Source organism: Ipomoea nil, unplaced genomic scaffold (genome assembly GCF_001879475.1).
Source record: "Ipomoea nil cultivar Tokyo-kokei standard unplaced genomic scaffold, Asagao_1.1 scaffold0480, whole genome shotgun sequence".
Lineage (NCBI taxonomy): Eukaryota > Viridiplantae > Streptophyta > Magnoliopsida > Solanales > Convolvulaceae > Ipomoea > Ipomoea nil.
In genome coordinates, this window is record NW_017616908.1 from 3,122,742 (window position 1) to 3,144,001 (window position 21,260).

The following is a 21,260-nucleotide window of genomic DNA, read 5'->3' on the forward strand; positions in this document are numbered from 1 at the left end:
ATTATTTACATCACAAGTTATATTTTATATTAAACATTTAAACTAATTAAGTTCGAACTAAATTATATTGAACTAATTAAATTTGTACTAATAATTGAGAAATGAAATTATTTTAGTGTAGAAATTTGGTGTTTTGGTATAAATGAGTTGGAGATTTAATAAAATTTGGTGTGAGAATATTCATTCTGATGTGACATTTGGTGGAGAAATTTGATATTTTGGAGTCAATTGGGTTGGAGATGCTCTTAGTACATTACACATAACATTAGTATTATTAATTAATTATATTAATATTTATTTTCAAAAAAAAATTATAAATCAATAATGTACAATTGAAACAAAATCAAATATTGTACCATCAAAATTTTACAAACACTTATGATTGCAGTTTAGAATCAAAACTCAAACTTCTTTTTCTAAACGAAAAATAAATAAATAAATTTTTTTTTCCAGGACTATGTGGTCTAAATGTCTAATGGTACCTGGGTTGGATTTCCATTTGGAAGATTATGAGTTCGAGCCTCAGTGGAGGTTTATTGGTTCATTGTGTTTCAGTAAGTTGAGAAAGTATATGAACAGATACTACAATGTAATAGAGCCATTTTTAATTTTAAACTAATCACCTGCAGGATTCTGGTCAAAATGGCCAACTCGGCTTGGACTCGCGACTGGCCAAAAAATAATGGAAAATGGTCGTTAGCTATTAACTAGGCTACTTGCCGAAAAAAAAAATGAATTAAGTAAAGATTTTAAAGTTGTTTTAGAATTTTAATGAACTCCATTAATTTTTAAAGTCTTGCAAACCCTTAGAAATTACCACGCGCGTGTAACTAGTATTTATGATCTTCCGTTTTTTAGCCTCCAAATGTATAAATCAAAGATATCATACCCGACTTTATATCAAAGATTTTAGCTCCCACTCCCCGGTAGTAAATACTATCCTAGCTCATCATCAATCTTTCCCGCAACATAATCAAGTAATCTCCTCTTTTGTTGAATTGGGGACCCCCTCAGTTGTGGCATTGGAGCTTGGGGCACTTGAGGTTGTGGTGGTGGTCCCGGTGGATATAATAGTATCCATAATGGATAAGGAGGAGGAGGTGGATATGGATAATGATATGGCAGGGGAGCATGAAGTGGAATCCCTTGGGGTGCATCTCCGTGAGGAGGAAGTCCTTGAGGTTGATAGCCTCGTTATGGCATCCTTTGATGTCGAGAAATAGGCACTTGAGGGCGAATAAGCACATGCATTTTCTTCCGTTGACAATTGTTGATAATCATTTTTGACCGGAACCATCCTCATATGACATTGAGGATTAGGAGTACAGTGAAATGTCTTGCATCATGCTCCACGGTATCATGATGAGGATTTTGAACATGATGCTCTCCTTCTTGTTCCGGCATATCACAGGTATGTAACACCTTGGCTTGTGTTCTACATGGCTACCTTTTGTTGTTAGAGAATGGCGCAATTCTCCCTTGTCCTTTGCTTGACACCTTTCTCAATTTCAAGTCAAGTGGTTGCCAGCCTCATAAGTTCAAGAATGCCCATTCAAGCAAAGCAAATGAGAGAAAATGGTAAGAAAAAGAAAACAAAGACAAAAACAAAAACAACAAATGATCTAGTCTCCTAGAATAATCATTCACTAATGTTAACTACCACAATTCAAAATCAAGCCATCCCAAGCAACAACACTGTACCAAATGTGATAGGAGAAGATTTCTACATCTATCAAGTATCAAATTATAGTATAGTGTTAAGATATCGTTTTACTTGAGATCACTTTGATAAGTGTTAAATTGTGTCACTTTTATGAGAGTCATATTTTGCTTAATTACATGTAATCTGTAAATTGTATTCATCTATTCAATACACAACTCTATTAGCTCTCATCTGGTATCAGCTAAGTTACGGTTTTAATTTCTTTCCAATTGTCGACGGATCTGTTAATTCCTTTGAACGGACCGTCTCTAATGCCACTTTCTCTTCCGCTACGTCGGTGGTTAATTCTTTATCCACCGCTCACCAGTTCATAACCATTAAGTTGACCGACAAGCTAAGAACTACCTCTTTGGAGAGCCCAGGTTGTTCCGTTTTTTTATGGTCACGATCTTCTTGGATTTGTTGAAATTTTCAAAAAAAAAAAAAAAAAAAAAAAAATACAAAACGACATCGTTTTGCACCAGGATGCACAATGCAATGTGCGCCCTGGTGCATGATATAGCGGCACCGTCACGTTTAGTGTTAAACTTTCAATTTATCTACCCTTAGTTCTTCAACTTTCAAATTTATATATTGAATGTTCACAATTTACATATTGAATGTTCACAATTTTATATACTAAATGTTTACAATTTACATACTGAACGTTCACAATTTTATATACTAAATGTTTACAATTTACATACTGAATGTTCACAATTTTATGTACTAAATGTTCACAATTTACATATTGAATAATGTTCACAATTTTAAGAAATTATTCAAAGTGGAGTTAAGCACAAGCTAAAACTACCCTTTTAAAAGCTAGGCTAATCATTTATAGGTTAGGTTAATATGATGCAATTAAGCAAATAGCAAATTAGAGAATTGAAGTAAAACAAAGGATCGGGACTTAACTAGTATCGAGTGCATGCCAACAAAGAACCGACTACATTGGATATAACTCACACTCTACAACTTGTTAGGACTCAATCATGTGTCATTGCCTACAATCCACGCCATCCATGCCTTTAATTATTTTCGCTATGCATATTGCTGCTATATACCTCAAAGAAACACTTCCTTGAATTTTAAATGGGAATATACTTATATTATTACTAATTTTTTACGCGCTTTGCACGAATAGGATAATGCCTAATGATTATTTTTAAATAAGTATTTCAAAGTATATCAATGCAATATTATATAGAAGATGTCCGTGCATAGGTAAATAAATGTTGTATTTGTTTATTTAAATCGGTAATTTAAAGCATATACATGCAAGATAATATATCTCATATTGATTATATATAACTATCACAAAAACAAATATTTGAAACTTTATAATAACGCTAGTCTAAGTATTTAGTCTAAAACGATAGTCTAAATAAATACTAATTTTGGTTTAAATTTCTCTAATTCTCTTTTGGGTATCATTGTTATTGTCTTCATCTTCAGTACATCCCTGATGCATTGTTATTCTTTCAATCATTCAAATGTTCTATATTATTTATTTAGGAAATAGGAATATATAATATTAAAAATAAGACTATGGGTAAAGTGTCATCCCGCACCATGAACTATACCGCATTATTCATGCCGCACTATGACCTTTCATAACGTATATTGCGATTCACAAACTATTTTTTTTTTCCGCTTAGAAATTTTACAAGTTCCCCCGTTTCCTTGATGACATGGTGCTGATATTAATCTGACGCGGACATTACTTGTTATATTATAAAAGGCATATGCTAGTCCAAACGAAACCTAAATTCCTAATCCTCTAAATCGACAATCACGAATGAAGAAAAACGAAGAAGAAAGCTTTGAAGACAAAGATTGCGAATACAATAAAGTATATTATAAACTTGTATACTACATTAATTAAATGATCGACTTATAAAAACTAGACTAAAGAGCATTTAATTTGTTAATTAAATGATTCATAAAAAATAGACTAAAAATATTTAATTTATCTTGTGAAGAAATAAAAGAGAGAAGATAATTAAAAGTGGTGCTAATGAGATTTGAACACATGACATAAGCATTTTATAACATAAAATTTAGAGTTCAACCAACTAAGCTACTCAAACTATTAACATTTTCAACATAAATATTGATTTTATATAATATTTCATGCTATATATGTGTACATATACATACATATATATAAAGGGGTGTGGTGGGGTGGGGTGGGGGAGTGGGGGCAGCTGCCCCCACACTGGGTCCGCCACTATCGGGGAGGTAGAAGTTAGTGCGTTTTTTTTTTTTTTTTTGGTTTAAAAAAAAAAAAAAAAAAAACATTTTTACCCCTCAACTGCACAAGTTTGTAATTCACTTTGAGTTAATTACAACTCTGTCACCACCTCTAGCAGATGAGATTGACAACTAAGACCAGATCTTGACCATAGGTAGGATGGATGAATGAAATTACTGCGCATTTTTCACCTTGAAACACCTATGTGAGAATTTGGTCCTAGCTAGTGGAGGCAAATAATATGATGTGCCAATCTAGGTCATGTCTTTGATTTTTGTCCATTTTTTATGAGCTAATAAATGTATACATTTTATTTGACAAAATTATCCATACTGCATTTTTGTTAAATAAAACTATCCTAATACTGTTATTATTATTTTATGGAAGAATGGTCATTTCAATCTAAGTGAATTTGAAGTACTAAACTTGGTTCATTCTAGCTTGTTAGCACTTTTGTTTTAATAACGGTGAAGTATTCGATACACAATCAAAGTATTTCCCCTTTTAGAATTGTATAGAATTTTTTTGATTCGTCATTCATGAATCATTCATTAGAATCCCCAATAGAAGAATTCACTTTTTGCTCCGCTCGTGCGGGCACTCCTTGCTCGCAGAGCGGCATACCGAAATAGAAAAAAGAAACTCTTGTACTGTATCAATTGGTCATCCGTTTAGCTTAGCACATCCCACTTATCTCTCATCTTAGTTTATAGAAAACGTTCTTCATGGCGTTGAATCTCTCTCGGCCTGTTTAGGTTCAAGGGAGGGTGATCGATGGGACCCAACCCGGGTAATTTGGTATTGAGAGTCTCTAGGTACCAAAGGCCTATGAGCCCCACCCCCTTTAATGAAAGACCCTCGTCTCGCTTCCTATTCATTTGTGGGTCTGACCATCGGTTGAATGAAGACACCCGATCGGCCCGACTATTTGCTAAATCACGAGTTGACGGGATAAGTCCCTTCAAATGCAAAAGATAGTATAGTACGCAAGGAAGGACCTATATGAAAGAGGAAGATAAAGGCTGGCACATAGGGATATCATCCTCCTTTTATTTTATGTAGTCGCACTAGGCCTATCTATCCGCCAACTCAACCACTTCTTCAGATTGTGCTGATGAAAATTGACTCAATTTTGGGATGTGAAGTGAAATCAGCTGCTCACAGAGTGCGTTTTTGCTTTGGTTATACATTCCATTCCAACCTAAAAATGTGTGTCTCAGCCTAGCCTAGCCTAGCCTGGGTTGGTTGGTTTACTAAGTACTTACAACATTGATTAATATAATAAAAGCATATATACATATACACCCAGGGCAGGGCGGGGGGAGATGATATCATCAATAGCATTATCGCTCAAATTGTATCTGAAGTCAGAAACACTCACATGCTATTCTTTCCATTTTGAAGGGCTCATTGGGTCCTACCAGAAGTTCACCTTTGGTGTTCCATGATGGTCTGCATAAAAAAGTAACAGGAATAGATGAAGATTTTGTTTCTTCACTTTAGCCACAGATTTCAGCAGAAAAGATCACAAATGAGAGCCCTAAATTCTACGGAACTTAATAATCGCACGATTAAAACACTAAGAACAATCGATTGCATAATCCTCTTCACTGCACCAAAGTTTCATGTTTCATGATGTCTTTCAACTGTTAGTCTTTGCTCTTTAAAGAGCCACATGAACTAGGATCAGAATAAACAGCAAAATGTCAATGAATAGCTCAAGGAGAAACAACACAGGCATCATATTAGAAGACAAACATAATTGGTTAAAATCATCACAAAAACCTAAAAGCATTCCAATTTAAGGAGTGAAGTTATTGTCATGCTTCACACCAATTTTCCCCAGTTTAGTAATCAATAATCATAGAGAAGTATTGAATAGCTAACATTGATTTCACTGAAACTTTAGTAGAATAGACACAACTACACTACTCTCATTCGGTTCTTCTACCCAACTCTCATCATGTGAACCTCTATCAGATGTCCTTGTTCTAACCTCACTCCTTTCAGACTCTTACAAGCCACTATTTGTGATGGATAATTCAGTGAATGGAAAGACATTGCCATGATCATATATATAATTCACAACTAAATCTAATTAGAGTGTCTGAGTGTGATTTCGAAGGTATGTAGTGACTCATTTTAAAATAACACAAGAAAGTTTGTGTGTGTGAGTGTGAGCGAGAGAGCGAGAAGGACCATTACTACACACTCCATAAAAATCAAATATTAGTCTGTATTCATTTCCAGGTGTCTCTTTCCCTTTCTTATTTCATTATCAAATTAAACAGAATGCCATCATATCCAAATCCTCACTAGAAGCTAATTATGGATGCAAACAGATTGGAACATTAAAACACCACTGACAAGATGAATTTATCAGAGTCCAACATATCAATTGCAACACTATCTCTTCAAACTTGTGCCCAAAGAAAAGGACATAAAACAGAACAGACAAGTATTGGCTCAACGGGGTAACAAGCCATAAAACAACCATGTTTTCTGCTAATTCTGGTTGTACTAAGTACATACTAACCTGTTTCAGGCAGTCAATTCGAAGTTCTGAAAATGTTGTTGCTCTTTGCAAGACAACATTCAAGATTAGCAGAGACACATCGCAGATGATCAATGACCGTAACGACAACCCTGCATATGTACTCTCTTGTGTGCTCCACCACACTGCACATAAATAAATAAATATACACAACTTCATACTATTAAATAGGAAGACTTGCAAACTTGTAACCACAAGGTCACGAGTTTGAATCCCAGCCCTCTTGGTTTGAGCCGGTCACTCAGCTATGGGCAACCGAGGCTGGTTTACCTACTTGTGATCCTTAGCCGGCTAGGGTCACAAGGCGGGGTTTATCCGGTGCACACCCTCAGGTAGTGGCCCCGAAGAATTGGAAGACTTGCCTTCTCTTCTGTTCAGAATTCTGGAATGTGTTCTCACAGTAGTCTGCAGCATGATGAAGTTGAGAGCACAAATCCCTGAGTTCCTGCAATCAAGATAATTAAACAAGTTTCAAGAAACAAAACAGAGAAATTTCTTTTTTTTTTAAAAAAAAAAAAAGACTTACTCTTAGAGACTTCTGAAATTTGGTATATCATCATCATCTGTTTCTTCAACTTCTGGTATCATCTTCATCATCTGTTCATTGGCAGGTAACACAGTATCCACCTGCATTGTTTCTTTGAGCAAGAAAGCTTGAAAAGCATATTCCTTTTGCTGTCCCATTGTTATTGGTTTATCTCTGAATGCAATTCATGAAATCACTCTATTAGAGCAAGCAGAACAGTGATAACAGTGATAACAATGCAATTCTTTGGCAGCATTACTATTTACTACCCATGATGATTCATTCAAAGTTCACACCCAACAAAATAACAGCGATAAGCATTCCCAAACTTAAAATGGTTGAAGAATTTACAGTGTAGTGTTTTTTTGTGAATGATCTACAATCGGAAGTGAAAAAAAAAAAAAACTTGCTAAGGAAGAAATGTTCAAAGGGGAAAGCATGTCCATCCTCAAAGCTTACATCAACTTGCACAACCAATCCCTCTGTGAAGCAAAACTGCAAAAAGGCCAGCAGCAGAGGGGCTAGCAGTGACTAACATTGACAAGTGGCTACATTTTAAGCTAAATTGTCAAAACTAGTCAGTCAAGAGAAAACAATAAAATACATAATCCTTAAATAGATTAATCTTCAATAGAGGGGTGAGCTGATTTTTATCTGGTTGAATTCTAATTGTGAGCATTTGAATTGAAGCAAGCAAATTGACTTAGAAACTTATGTGATAAGATAGCTAGCAAATAATTGATGACATATTAAAAACATTCCATTTTTGAGGTTTTCCTACTAATTATTTTGACAGACTTCAAAATTTTCATTGAAATGAATTAAACAAAGCAATAATGCGCTCTAACTCAGATCCCAATGGAACAAAAGCTAACATATTGAACAGAACATGCAGTAGAGAGCCATGGAAAATAATAGATGTAAAAATCCTGTAGTGTCAATTACTTTTCAACCTCATTTCAAAGTCATACACAATGTTTCTGCCAAAAGAAAAACAAAAAGAAGAAAAACAAACTTCATTTCTTCATTTTCTTGGACTTTGTGGTTCTGCTTATCACGAATTCAAAACCCTTGCCAGGACTCTCTCTAACTTCTCCTTGATGCTAGTTGTCAGTGATGGATTGACAGGCATGGTTTTCTCTATAACACGATTGTTCAACATCATAACACCTATCACATCTCGCATAATGGTCTCAGCTTTTATGTCTTCTAGAATCCCATCACCTCCCACGCCATAGAGTCCGGCATCACCTTTAACCATCCTCACCTTGGCATCTTTATACACACTATATAGGTCAACATCAACCTTCACAGCTTCAACAAGAACAGTACCTAATGCAGTATCTACAAAAACACTACCTGCAACATAACCCAGTGTAATATTACCCTTGACATTTCTGATCATAACATCGCCATTGACGCATTTGATAGTGATATCCCCAACCACACCATCAATTTCGACATCCCCCTTCACAGCTTCAATCGATATGTCCCCTTTTACAGTGAACACATCGACTGAGCCCTTCACGGCAATCACACAAACCTTACCTAACAAATATGTCACAGTGACATCCCCGGTAATCCCCTCCAAATCAACGTCGGCACAATATAATCCCCGAATAACATCATCAGCGTGTAACACTCCCACAGCAACACCATCTGCCACACCTTGACGTACAATTTTCTTCTTCACTGCAATTAAGCATTAATTCAGAAATAAAGCAATGAATTACTGTCAAAATATCATTCGAAGGCATACCATCTCTAAATAAAGCAATGAATTACTGTCAAAATATCATTCGAAGACATACCATCTCTGCTGGAGCCAGCTGCTGTCTTTTCGATCCTTCATTTAGGCGAAAAACAAATTAGGCAATTTGATACAAATCAGGCAGGAAAGGAAAGTTATCAAACCATAAAGAATGCAAAGAAATGGTACCATTCCAGTTCTGGAATATCATGCAAGTCTACGTCTTCCATGTTCTTCTCTGTAAATTATCAAATGCAACAATTAGTAAGAGTTACTGCCAAACCAATAACATGTTATATCCCTAAGGACAGTGATATTATAAAATAAAAAAATTAGGCTGAGAAAGGACTACACGTGGCTTTGTGCAGTTTTGTGTCATGGCCTTTGATACAAATCAGGCAAGAAAGGAAAGTTATCAAATCATTCTAGTGGCAGAATTCAAGGAAGCATAGAATAAGGGATTGACTGATTTTATGGAGAGTATAATTAGGGATTGAATAATTATGTAATCAGTAATTGATGCTCCTACCTTATTTTACATATGGTAATAGATTATAAATAGGGACCATCTCTTAGAAGAGGGGGCATCAAGTAGAATTGGAACAATTAGCTCTAAGTAGCTGTGGGCAAGAATTTATTCTTGTTGGAGGGATATTCTTTGAATTCCCTTGTTTTTCTTTCCTTTGGTTTTACTTTCGATATCATAATCTCCTAGATTTCTTGATCCTGTCTCTTTACTCTTATCAATTGGTCCGACCTGCCAACCAACATGACACAATTGGACTCAAGAGTTGACGCATTAGAGAAGAGTCAGGGAACAGGACACACTGAATTGTGTCAAGGACTCACCAAGTTGGAGGAATCTGTCGCTAAACTAACCAAGATGGTTACCTTGTGGCTGCAAAGTAATGGGCATGACGTATCCAGTCTTGTCACCAAGCCTGGCTCCAAGATTGAATCCCCGATAGAAAAATCCCACACCACCAAACCATCTCTCTACCCAGCCACCACAACTGGCCCCCAACTCACTACCATGAGGATTCAAGTTCCTAACTCACTATCCAGTCTTGTCACCAAGCCTGGCTCCAAGATTGAATCCCCGATAGAAAAATCCCACACCACCAAACCATCTCTCTACCCAGCCACCACAACTGGCCCCCAACTCACTACCATGAGGATTCAAGTTCCTAACTTCTATGGGATTGATCTGAGTGACTACCTTGCTCAAGAAGAACATCCCTTTGCTATACAACAGATTCGTGAAGAATTGAAGGGCACAACAGCCTTTGTTAGTAAGGAAGGATCAACATTCCATGTGTCACAACAACAAACCCCAACACTGAACTTTAAAGTGGATCTCATGGACAAAATCAATAGTGATCTCTCCACCCCTCTCGTTGAACAACCAATTGTTCTTCATCAAGTCAGCACTATGGATGAATTTGCTAATGAATACCAAGCACATGTCTATGTCAACCATTCACCACCAAGGTTCTTGCCAATCTTTTTTGCCAAGCAACACCTGTTCAATCTAGATCACGCTCAACATCGTAGGGACAAGATGGCCCAAGCCAAAAGGTGTGACTTAGTGTTTGCTAAGGGTAATAATGTGCTGCTTAAGCTCCAGCCTCATTGCCACTCTACGGTCCAACGTCGTATTAACGCAATGCTAGCTCCATGGTATTATGGGCCTTTTAGAATTTTGCAAAAATTAAGTGCACTCGCTAACAAACGTATGCTGCCACCCACATTTAGAGCACACCATGTTTTTCATGGGTCACAACTCGGGCATGTTAAACAACACCATGCTTTGCACTCCAGCCTTGAGGACAAGGCTGTTTCATTAGCGGTCGGTAATGATACAAATCAGGCAAGAAAGGAAAGTTATCAAATCATTCTAGTGGCAGAATTCAAGGAAGCACAGAATAAGGGATTGACTGATTTTATGGAGAGTATAATTAGGGATTGAATAATTATGTAATCAGTAATTGATGCTCCTACCTTATTTTACATATGGTAATAGATTATAAATAGGGACCATCTCTTAGAAGAGGGGGCATCAAGTAGAATTGGAACAATTAGCTCTAAGTAGCTGTGGGCAAGAATTTATTCTTGTTGGAGGGATATTCTTTGAATTCCCTTGTTTTTCTTTCCTTTGGTTTTACTTTCGATATCATAATCTCCTAGATTTCTTGATCCTGTCTCTTTACTCTTATCAGCCTTGACCCTTAAAGAGGTAGACTAGACTACTGGTTTGGATTGCAAGAAGGGAGAAGAGATTGGTGCAGAATCTAAGTGATGAAAGTCGGAGGACCAAAACGGTGCCGTTTGAGTTAGTTCTAATAATTCTGTTCCACTTAACCAAACGACATCGTTGGAAGACTAGCCGTTGGAGGGAGTTTGAGTGAAGCTGAGAACGACGTCCTATGAAGCTAACGGTTGGCCGTTGATGAGCTGGGCAGAATGAGCTTCCAGAAGCGAAGAATGCGGAGTTTGTTGGGCTTTTTTGGATGTATTAGCTAGGATAGCTTTAAATTATTGTTTTTCCTTTTTGTTATGTATTCTGGATGTTTTGGATATTGAAGAATCAACCCTAATTCCTTTTCTTCCCCAAATTCTCTCTTAAACCTAACTCCATTTCTCTTCTTCTTCACCTCTGCTTTCTGTTTTTTCTTTACTGTGAGCCTAAGTGTGTGACATTTTGTTTATTCAAAAAGGTTGCAGAAGCATAACATAACAATGAATAAGAAGATATACCTTTATCTTTGGAGCTTCCACCTGAAGTGTTTTCTGGGCTGTTCTTGTCCCTTCATTTAGGGTTAGGCAAAGGAAGAAATTAGGCAAAAAAAACGGCAAAAAAAAAAAACATAAAACAAAATACAAGCAAATACAGCATAAATATCCAACCTTAAGTTCGAGCTTTCGTCGTCAATGGAAGACATATCTGAGTTGTGGCTTCGACGCAGGGACGAATGGACGATGGTCTGCCGGTGACGAGTGAACTAGTAGGACTGTAGGAGACAGTTAGGAAAGCGGTACCCGCAGTTGAAATTAAAGCCGAGGAGTTGACTTTTGTTTTTAATAAATTAAAGAGTCTCAAAATTAATAACAATCATTTTGGTGCAACTGTGTGCACCATGCATGATGCACACGGTTGTGAACGACGTCGTTTCACTATGGAGCAACGCTATCATTAGTGGCACTGTTTAACTCCATCGATCAATTTTTTTTTATTTATTAAAACTCCAGGATTTTTACCATTTTCGCGTTTACGTCTCCTAGATATATAGTTCATTAATTCTGAACATATAATTCATTAATTTTGGATAGAGTTAATTCCTAAAAGAGGAAATTTCAATTTTGGTCATATGACGATAGGAGTCTTTGTTAATTTCAGTCACTAACTTTTAAAAGTGTCAATTTAGTATCTTAACTATGCAATTTTTGTCAATTTTAGTCACTCCGGCCAAATTTCGCCGGAAAATTTTAATAGTTAAAATAATGGTGGTATTTTGGTCGTTTCACACCTCTTTTATTCTTCTCCGGCGAGTCCATCTCTTTCTCTCCCGTTTCCGGCGTTCTTTCTCCCTCTAAACCCTATCTTTAATATCATCAAGCCTCCTTTCGCCATCATCTTAGTTCATTGCAATCACCGGAAACGGGAGAGGAAGGGATGGACTCGCCTAGGAAGAAGAAAAGAGAAGTGAAATGATCAAAATATCCTCATTATTTTAACAATTAAAATTTTCCGACGCAATTTGGCTGGAGTGACCAAAATTGACAAAAAATGTATAGTTAAGGTACTAAATTGACACTTTTAAAAGTCAAGGACTGAAATTAACATGACCCCTTTAGTCATATGACCAAAATTGAAATTTCCTCATTCTTAAAATGTTCCTCCAATTATGACATTTTCTCAAATTGGTTCCTTGACTTTTAATTGCACCCAAAGTAGTCCTCCAACTATTGAATGTTAAGCCAAAATGGTTCTTTGTTAGTTTTGGTGTTATGTGGATGTTTAAATGAGGGGTAAAACTGGCAATTCAGTGTTTTACTATAGTCAGGGGACTAGTTTGGGTGCAATTAAAAGTGAAATGACCAATTTGAATTATTTAGTTAATATTTTATAAGAAAACTTCATTTTTATGAACTATCTAGTTAATATAATCTAAAAGTTTCAATTGTGTATTATTGTATTTAAATTAATATAAAATACTTAGAGTTGATATAATTAAATTAAAAAGTATTTATGAATATAATATTAATAGGGATAATATACAATTTGTTCCAACGATTTCATATTTTATTATAAATATTCTTTTATCACGTTTTGAAGTTTTTTTTTTTTTTTCGCCTCCACTGACCAATATTTTTTGTTCTGCCCCTATAAACCAATATTGTATTTTTGTAATCAGGGACAGAGCCAAAGGCCTCACCCCACCTCCACCCCATATATAGTCTTTGTATGTATATATGTTATATAGTACGAGTTTCAGTATTAGTATAACAAAACTACTAAATGTCAACAAGAAATGAGTTTAATTAGTTGGTAGAGCACATATTTAGTAATGTTAAAGGTCTAAGGTCAAGTGTTCAAATTATTGTATTAACATAGTTCTAATATTTTTTACTCTTTTCCCTATGACTTCAACACTGTCACGTTTTTAATAACTTTTTTTATATTTAACACACACACACACACACACACATATATATATATATATAACATTCTTTTATTTATATTAATAATGAGATGTGTAATTTATAATGTGTTTTTTGTTCAAATTATTTTATCAAATTAATTATGTTTCATATTGAAAGTTAGTAACATTTGTTATGTTGTATTAAAAATCATGCAAAAAAGTAAATGAGACAATCAATTAAGGACGGATGAAGTATTACATAAGGACATTTTAGTCATTGTATCACTTATTCCTTTTCAATTTCCTATAATCCTATTTATGCATATCAAACATTGTAATTTGAATTCCTACTTTATTCTCACCTTATTCTTTTTCCACCGAATTACAATTCATTTCCCCCTTAATTCATTCCTTCCAACCAAACGTCATGTTTTAATGTTTATTTTCAAATATAACAATTCATATATTTTTGGAATATTTTATTTTTATTTGTCATAGACATATGCCTTTATTTTTTTTTTTGAAAGTTACTGACTCTATTACATTGTAGTATCTGTTCATATACTTTCTCAACCTACTGAAACACAAAGAACCAATAACGCCTACTGAGAAATTATAGTTAGTGGAGACATATGCCTTTATAGTTATAGTGGATTTAATTATATTGAGAAATTATTTGATACCAGTTATAATTGATCAACTAAAATGTTATGTATTGGTTTTTTATGTATTTATTTATTTTTGTTTCTCTCTCACATATGCCAGAGAAAGCCATTCTTGAATTGCTTGGATGTGAGACGATGACTTATAACACGAATTGTGAAATTGATCAAAGTGGATCAGATAGCGTTATTTGCGACTGCAGTCTCGATAACGATGTTTGCCGGGTGATACAAATGTAGTATATTAATTTTATTTTAATAGTTCAAATAATTCTTACGATTTTCTTGTTTACGTGCATTTGGCCGCAACCTCGAATTTTATCATAAGATTACAAGTTTGACTTCTAACGAGAACTACTTATTGGCCGCACCCTTGGGTATGAAAAATATAAAATGAATAAAACATAATAACATTTTCATAATTATCTTCAACTTTGAAGGGCATTTCACAATATTTTTTTTCCCTCTCCTTATTATTAGGAATAGTTTAAATTAGAAGCAACCCTAACTAAATTGGTTAGGTTATTGACTTACAAGTTCAACTCCTAGTAAGAGTTCGTGATTTATTAACTTTTTAGGTTGCTTTATAACCAATACACATTTGAGTTTCCAACTTTTAACTTCAGCTACTAATTTTTTTAAATTTCAACTAGCTATTCAGCTATATTTTCCAAACAGAATCATAATCTCTAACGTTATTATAATTATTTAATTAAAAATAAATTATATTTATTTTTTTTAAATATGAACCATAACTATTCATCGGGAGATCTAGCAAGATTGAGGGTGGTATCAATGCAAAATATTTTCTTCGTGATGAGAAGGTGATTTTAGTGATGCTAGTCAAGGACAAATGTGAATAAATATAGGGAAATGATAGTTTTCCTCTTAAATTATATGTTTATAGTTTCTTTTATTTGATTTATACATGTATTCACAATATTAGTTCCCTCAATTATTTTTAAAGTGGCCAATTTTTCCCTATATGTTAAATGAGTTTTTGGACCGTTAAAAATAAAGACAAAATAGGTATTTCAAGTTACTTTTCTTTTTCCAACAAACTATTGCTTATATATGGGAATCAAAATAAATGCAAAAAAATAACAGACATCATTTACAAATATTATAATTATAATTTTAAGCTAATGATAGTAATATAATTAGGACTTAAATCCCAAAATTAGCATTAAAATAATGCATTATTTGTATTTTAAGTCTTAATCTTGTTACTAACATTAGTTTAGAATTATAATTATAATATTTGTAAATGATATATTTTCTCTTACGCATTTATTTTGATTCACACATATAAGTAATAATTTGTTGAAGAAAAAAATAAATGAAATACCTATTTTACCCTTATTTTTAAGGGTACAAATATACATTTATCAAAAATGAAGAAAATCGTCACTTCTAAAATAATTGAAAGGCTACTGTGAATACATGAATAATTTATGGAAAAAATGCTATAAGCATATAATTTTGGAGAAAAAAATGTCATTTTCTCATTAAAAATAATATATATATATATATATATATATATATATATATATATATATATATATAATTAGAGAAATATTATTAAATAATTAATCCATCTGTCACATTACATATTGTATTTACTATTCATTAGTTATGACACATTTTCTTTCTTTGGTTATTTTCCTTAACAATTTTGTATGCAGTATTAAATATTATAAAAAATTATTCTGTAAATAACTTCAGTGAAATAGTCACATCTTGTTAACTGAACCAGACACATTAAATAAGCCTGAAAAATATATAGTTCTAAGGAATTATTACTTTTTTTTTTGAAGAGAGAATATATAGTTTAGGATTATTACTATTTGTATCTCGTTAATATTTTCTTTAAAAAATAAAAAAACCTCTTTTTCTTATCATAATCTTCAATTTGATTGTACTGTTTTTCCTAACTTTGTATTGAACTATGAACTAATGATCCAATTAGCTATTTAATCCAATTAATAGCTAATTGTGTAAATCTTTGATTATTATTGATTTTCCTGCAAATCTGTTGTAGTGATTTTTCAGATCGGAATTTGGATGGTCAATTACCAGAAATAATCGGAAGCCTTACAAATTTAACATTGATGTAAGTATCATGCATGAAATAATATATGTTGTTATTACGTTTGATTCTTAATAAGTATTACAGAGTAGTTAAGATAAATATGCATATGTTGAGTTGTCTCTATTATATTTGTTATAGAATGTTGCTTTCGAACAAATTTTCTGGCGAGATTCTAACATCATATGCAAATTTAAAAAATCTCGAACATTTGTAAGTACTGTAAAATGTTTTTTTTTTCATGCTTTGACTTGTGACGTGTAGTCACAAAGGCATGTGTTGCCGTTTGTCGTGTCTTTATCCTTGAGTTGTTGTTGTCCGTTGTGGTCTTGGGATGTGTTCTCGTGTTGTTTGTTGATGAGTGATGAGTCTTGAGTTGGTGTTTACTCTTGGTTTTACACTTATATATATATGTATTCTGTTTCGAAATGATTTTTGTATATATCCTACCTATGTATGATACTTAACAGGTATTGGTGGGTTACCAGCATTATCGTTGACTGGGCGTCGTCCCAATGTTTATCTTTGTGTCTTTCAGGTGATGTCTAGACGAGCGCGTTGCTTAGTGGCCGGTAGTCTAGTATCTTTACCTTTGTTTTGTGGCCTGTGTGCCGTTGTAATTTTAGACTGATGTCTTTTGGGATAGATGTATACACTTTGCAGATTGACCGCTGTAATGTTTACCGTGTTTGGTAGACGTGGCATAACACCCCGTTTGGATTCCTTTTATCCAGTTTTCGTTTTATCTTCCGCTGTGCTAGTTTTTGTTGTATGATCTGCAGGTGTTAAGGCCTTTTATATAGGTCGTGTTTGGGGGGTGTTACAGTTGGTATCAAAGACTAGGTTTTGAGCCTAGGAAGAGTTAAGTCTAGACTTTCTAAGTGGTTAAGTGTGTTTTGAGACCTCTAAGAGACCTTAAGAAGCTAAGTATTAGGCTTAGGACTCTAGGTTGCGCGGTGAGCTGTGTGTTGCTTTCTGTTCTTGTTTGTTGCTTTTCTTTTCGTAATCGTGTTGTTGTTGTAGAAGTTGCGGTGCCTCCTCGTCCTCGCGCCCGCACACCGGAGACCCCGACCAACGAGCAGCTCGCTCAGAACCTTCATCAGCTTCAAGCCGAAGTTTCGCCGGAAGTCGTGAACCCGTTCACCTCGTGCAACTGATCTTCTTCTCTTACCCTTGTCTAACCCCTAACTCTCTTTAAGCCGTTTTCGTCTCTTTACCTTGATGGACCCAAAGGCCTTTCTATTGGAAAATTCTTCCTATCTCTTCGAGCTTCGTTCTTGTTTCCTTCTTAATCTGATTCTGTACAAGATGACAACCTCGTTTCCTAAGTTGTAACCTTGACAATCTTGATTTCCTTTCTAATCTATGCTATCCTGGAGCCTAAATCTAGTACCCTTCGTTAGGAAATCCTTTCAATTCTTTCAAACCTCGTTCTCGATCCTTCATTTCAAACGATTCTGTGCAAAGTGGCAACCTTATTTCCTAAGTTGCGACTTTGATTACTTTGACCCTATTCCTAATTGACGTTGTCTCAAGTTTCGAACCCAAACTCTCATCCTCCTTTCCTTTCCAACCGTCGTGTCCTTGAGTTTAATACCTAAACCCTTCACTCTAACCTTTTCCGTTGAACCGAATCTCTTCTTGTGAGCCTCTTTTCCCTGAGTAACCCTTTCTTCGAGTCTATCCTTGTTTTCCCACGAGTGTTGTGTTTTTTGTTGCCTTGAGTGTTACCTTGTGTTTCGTAGTTGTCTGTTGCTTGGTAATCCTTGGCATGTTTTTCCTTGGTAGTATTCTTTTCGAGCTTAGTGTAAACTCTTTTCTTGCTAAGTGACTTCTTTAGTTGACATCTATGTCTTGTGTTTGGACCAATTCTACAATCCCTACACTTGGTTGTTCTTACAACAATTCCTTGTGAATTTCCTAAATATTTCCAAGTATTCTTTAAATTTGGAAATAGCAAAATTCTTGCCAAAATTCTTTCTTGTGCATTCTAAAATCAAGCCTAAAGTCTAATTGTAACCTTTGAGTTTCGAACCCAAAACTATTCTTTTTCAACCTAACTTTTAAACCACTTAAGCTAATTGCCTTTCTTGGAACTTATCCAATTTTAATTCCATCTAAACCATAAATTTCCACTTTACCCAAAATCCCCCAAATTTAATCATCTTTTTCCCCAATTTCTCCCAAATCCCTAAAATCCCAAAATTTTCTCTCCTTTTTTTTTTCTTCTTCTCTACCCGTGAACACCCTAAGCCTCATCCCCAACCCGTAGCTCCACCACCACCAACCCGTCGCCCCACCATCGTCGGACCACCGCCACACCGCCGTCGCTACAGTCGGAGCTGCCGTCGCCGTCGTAGGTCTGCTGTTCGCAGTCGTCAAGAGCGCGAGAGAGAGAGAGAGAGAGAGAGAGAAAGAGCTTGAGAGAGAGAGGGAGAGGTAGCATGAGTGAGAGGAAGAAGTTGTGGGCTTTGTTTGTTGAGCTTTGGATCATCTCCTACCATGCCTAGAAGGTCAATGTTGGCTAGAAAAGCGGAATGGGTGGATACCCACTACCTTGTTCTTGAAGGTAAATCTTTTGAGCCGGAATCTTTTTCTAGTTCCTTGTTGGATATGCTTAGGTATCAAGGTTTGTTGGATGAGTTTCTTGCCATAAGGGTCGAGACATACCCGAGTTTGGTGAAAGAGTTTTACCGTCACATGGTTGTGACGAAGGAGGGTGAAAGGCTTGAAATCACCTCTAAGGTGAGAGGTGTAAAGGTTGTGCTTTCTGAGAAGAGGTTGGCTCAGTTGTTGAGTTTGTCTACTACCGGAGTGGCTCAGTACAGTGGTCATTCTTGGATTAGTACGGATACCATGGGGTACCGTGACTACTTGAGCTACTTGTTAGGCCGTACGAGTGGTTTCACTCAAGCCTCTAGGCCAGAGAAGAAGTGGTTGTCTGCGGAGCAAAGTATCTTGGTGATGTTGGTGTCGGACTGTCTGTTGCCGAACAATAACAAGAGCAAGTTGTTGGGTAAGCTGGAGTGCACTTTTGCTTTCTGTCTGAAGAATATGGTTAAGTTCAACTTGCCTGCTTTGATGTTGCAACACATGGTGTTTTGTCGGGATCACAATCGGAAGAGTTTGCCTTACGGAATGGTGTTGAGCTGGATCTTGGTTAGGAAGGGCGTCAGTGTGGATGGTTGTTCTCCTAAAGCTGTGGGAAAGCTAGTCTTGGATGCCACCAACCTTCGGAGTTGTAACCTGTTTTAGTTGGATGATGGTGAGTACATCACGCTTGAGGAAGTGGCAAGGAAAGCACCTAATGAATGGGCGGAGTTAGCAGCTGAGCTTGGAATCCATGCCGGGAAGTTGAGCCTCGCTGTTCAGAGCTTGGGAGGTGACGAAGAAGCCGAGGATGAAGCCAATCATGAAGAAGAGGTGGGAGCGGCAGAAGCCGTTGAAGCTGAAGAAAGCGACTCTGAGAGTGAAGAGAATCGACGAAGAAGGGAAGCTCGCACCAAGAGGGAGCACGACCTCACGTTGCACGAAGAGCGTGTTGTTGCTTTGCTTCGTCAGCAGAACCGCATGATTGAGGAGGGCTTTGCCTTCATGAGGACGCAGTTCGTTGCTGTGCACCATCGGCTAGATCAGATCGAAGCTGGCTTGAGCCGTAGAGGAGAAGACGAGGAAGAGTCCGAGGAGTCGGAGAGCGAGTCCTTCTAGTAGTTGTGGTTACCTTGTGCGCCTCTTTCCTTGTAGTTGCTTTTCTTTGGCCGTTGTCGCCGTTGTTCAGTTGCTTGTTGTTGCGTTTGTGCTTGCTTTGCTTGTAGCCTTGTGGCTTAGTTAGCTTTGTAGTGGTAGTGGTGTTTTGTGTTGGTTGTCTTGTCCTTAGTGTCTGGGTAGTAGTTGAGGTTGGTGTTAAGAATAGAGTTTGTGATGCTCAATCTACTCCTTGTTAAATTCTTGACAACTCTTGAATTGTTATGCCTTTCTTTTTGTTTGAAATCCTTGTAGAACCTTTGAATTTTGACCAAAGGATTCATTCTTGAACTTCTTGTCACAATGTTGTTTCCTATCAGCGTTTATTTCTAATTCATCGTACCCAAGCTTCGGGGACGAAGCTTCTTTGAAGGGGGAGAGGATGTGACACCCCGAAAATCCACATTCAACCCATTGATTAATTGAGTAATTAATCCTATTTCATTTGAGGAATTAACTCCTAAAATCCTGATTTTTAATACTCAAGGACTAGAATTTGACTAGTCAACCTTAAAGTTGTGTTGTACCTTGAGCTTTGAGGGGAGTTCCCTTGTTCCTTACACTTTTTAAAGGTTAGTAAGGGTATTCTTGACTTTTCACCAAGAGTTAGTATTGTAACCTAACCTAGAAGACTTCTTCATTTCATTCCTTACAATTCCTAGAAATTAGCTCTACCTTCTCTCTAGAAAAGAAGTGTAGCTTATTCTCCAAGCCAAGTTGAGACCCTTGTCAAGATTCCAAGATTTGCTTCCAAGATTCAACCTTTCACCTATTTGGGCATCTAGGAGGGTAAGATCTAAGTCTATCTTGAGTTTTTGGTTCCATCTTAGATGTCTTTTTCTTAAAAGTAGGATCTTTACGATCTTTTGGTTTGATCTTGAAGTGGGTTTGGAAAGTAAGCCTTGTAAGGAGCTTGTTGAGGTGTAAAGTGAAGTCTTTTGGTCTACAAGAGGTAACCCATGCTCTACTAAAACCTATTTTGCTTACCTATATGTAATTTCTTGGATTCTACTTGTGTTTTGCTATGAAATGTGAGGGCTTATGCATTTGCCTTGTGAAAATGCATATCTAGAGCTTGTGTTTAGGGTTCCTTTGTGCCATTGCTTGGAATTTTCCATGATTCAAGTCATTTTGTTGTGTTGGGTGAGATTTGGCATGTTTTGGACTTGAATTTTTGTTTGGAGAAGAAAATCCCCGAAGGGATTAGTTGTGGTACAAGTGTGTACCCGCGGGCGGAACGGCGGGTGGGGCACCACCCGCCGGCCTACCCGCGGGTACATGGCCTTGTGGGAAGGTTTTCCCGCGGGCGGAACCACGGGTGGGGCACTACCCG

At 36.1% G+C, this 21,260-nt stretch overlaps 2 protein-coding genes across 2 annotated transcripts; one reads left to right on the plus strand and one right to left on the minus strand.

Annotated features, from left to right (window-relative positions):
• Nucleotides 1-7,946: 7,946 nt before the first annotated feature.
• LOC109173438 lies at nucleotides 7,947-11,818 on the minus strand. The gene is made up of 5 exons (XM_019322668.1): nucleotides 11,697-11,818; nucleotides 11,547-11,596; nucleotides 8,979-9,027; nucleotides 8,851-8,885; nucleotides 7,947-8,731 (listed from the first exon to the last, which is right to left on the minus strand). The coding sequence occupies exons 1-5, from the start codon at nucleotides 11,729-11,731 to the stop codon at nucleotides 8,094-8,096; spliced, it is 807 nt and encodes a 268-aa protein (XP_019178213.1). The 5' UTR covers nucleotides 11,732-11,818; the 3' UTR covers nucleotides 7,947-8,093.
• On the plus strand, nucleotides 9,247-11,002 carry LOC109173437. Its single transcript, XM_019322667.1, has 2 exons — nucleotides 9,247-9,741; nucleotides 9,880-11,002. Exons 1-2 carry the CDS (start codon nucleotides 9,559-9,561, stop codon nucleotides 10,756-10,758), a joined length of 1,062 nt encoding a protein of 353 aa, XP_019178212.1. The 5' UTR covers nucleotides 9,247-9,558; the 3' UTR covers nucleotides 10,759-11,002.
• Nucleotides 11,819-21,260: the final 9,442 nt, after the last annotated feature.

Excerpts from the sequence above, each read along its gene's own strand:
- LOC109173437 (XM_019322667.1), top strand. The coding sequence starts at position 9,559 with ATGACACAATTGGACTCAAGAGTTGACGCATTAGAGAAGAGTCAGGGA. Across the intron at positions 9,742-9,879 it reads TCACCAAGCCTGGCTCCAAG|ATTGAATCCCCGATAGAAAA; the intron begins ATTGAATCCCCG and ends CCTGGCTCCAAG.
- LOC109173438 (XM_019322668.1), bottom strand. The coding sequence starts at position 11,731 with ATGTCTTCCATTGACGACGAAAGCTCGAACTTAAG. Across the intron at positions 11,597-11,696 it reads GACGAAAGCTCGAACTTAAG|GGACAAGAACAGCCCAGAAA; the intron begins GTTGGATATTTA and ends CCCTAAATGAAG. Across the intron at positions 8,886-8,978 it reads GATATTCCAGAACTGGAATG|GATCGAAAAGACAGCAGCTG; the intron begins GTACCATTTCTT and ends GCCTAAATGAAG.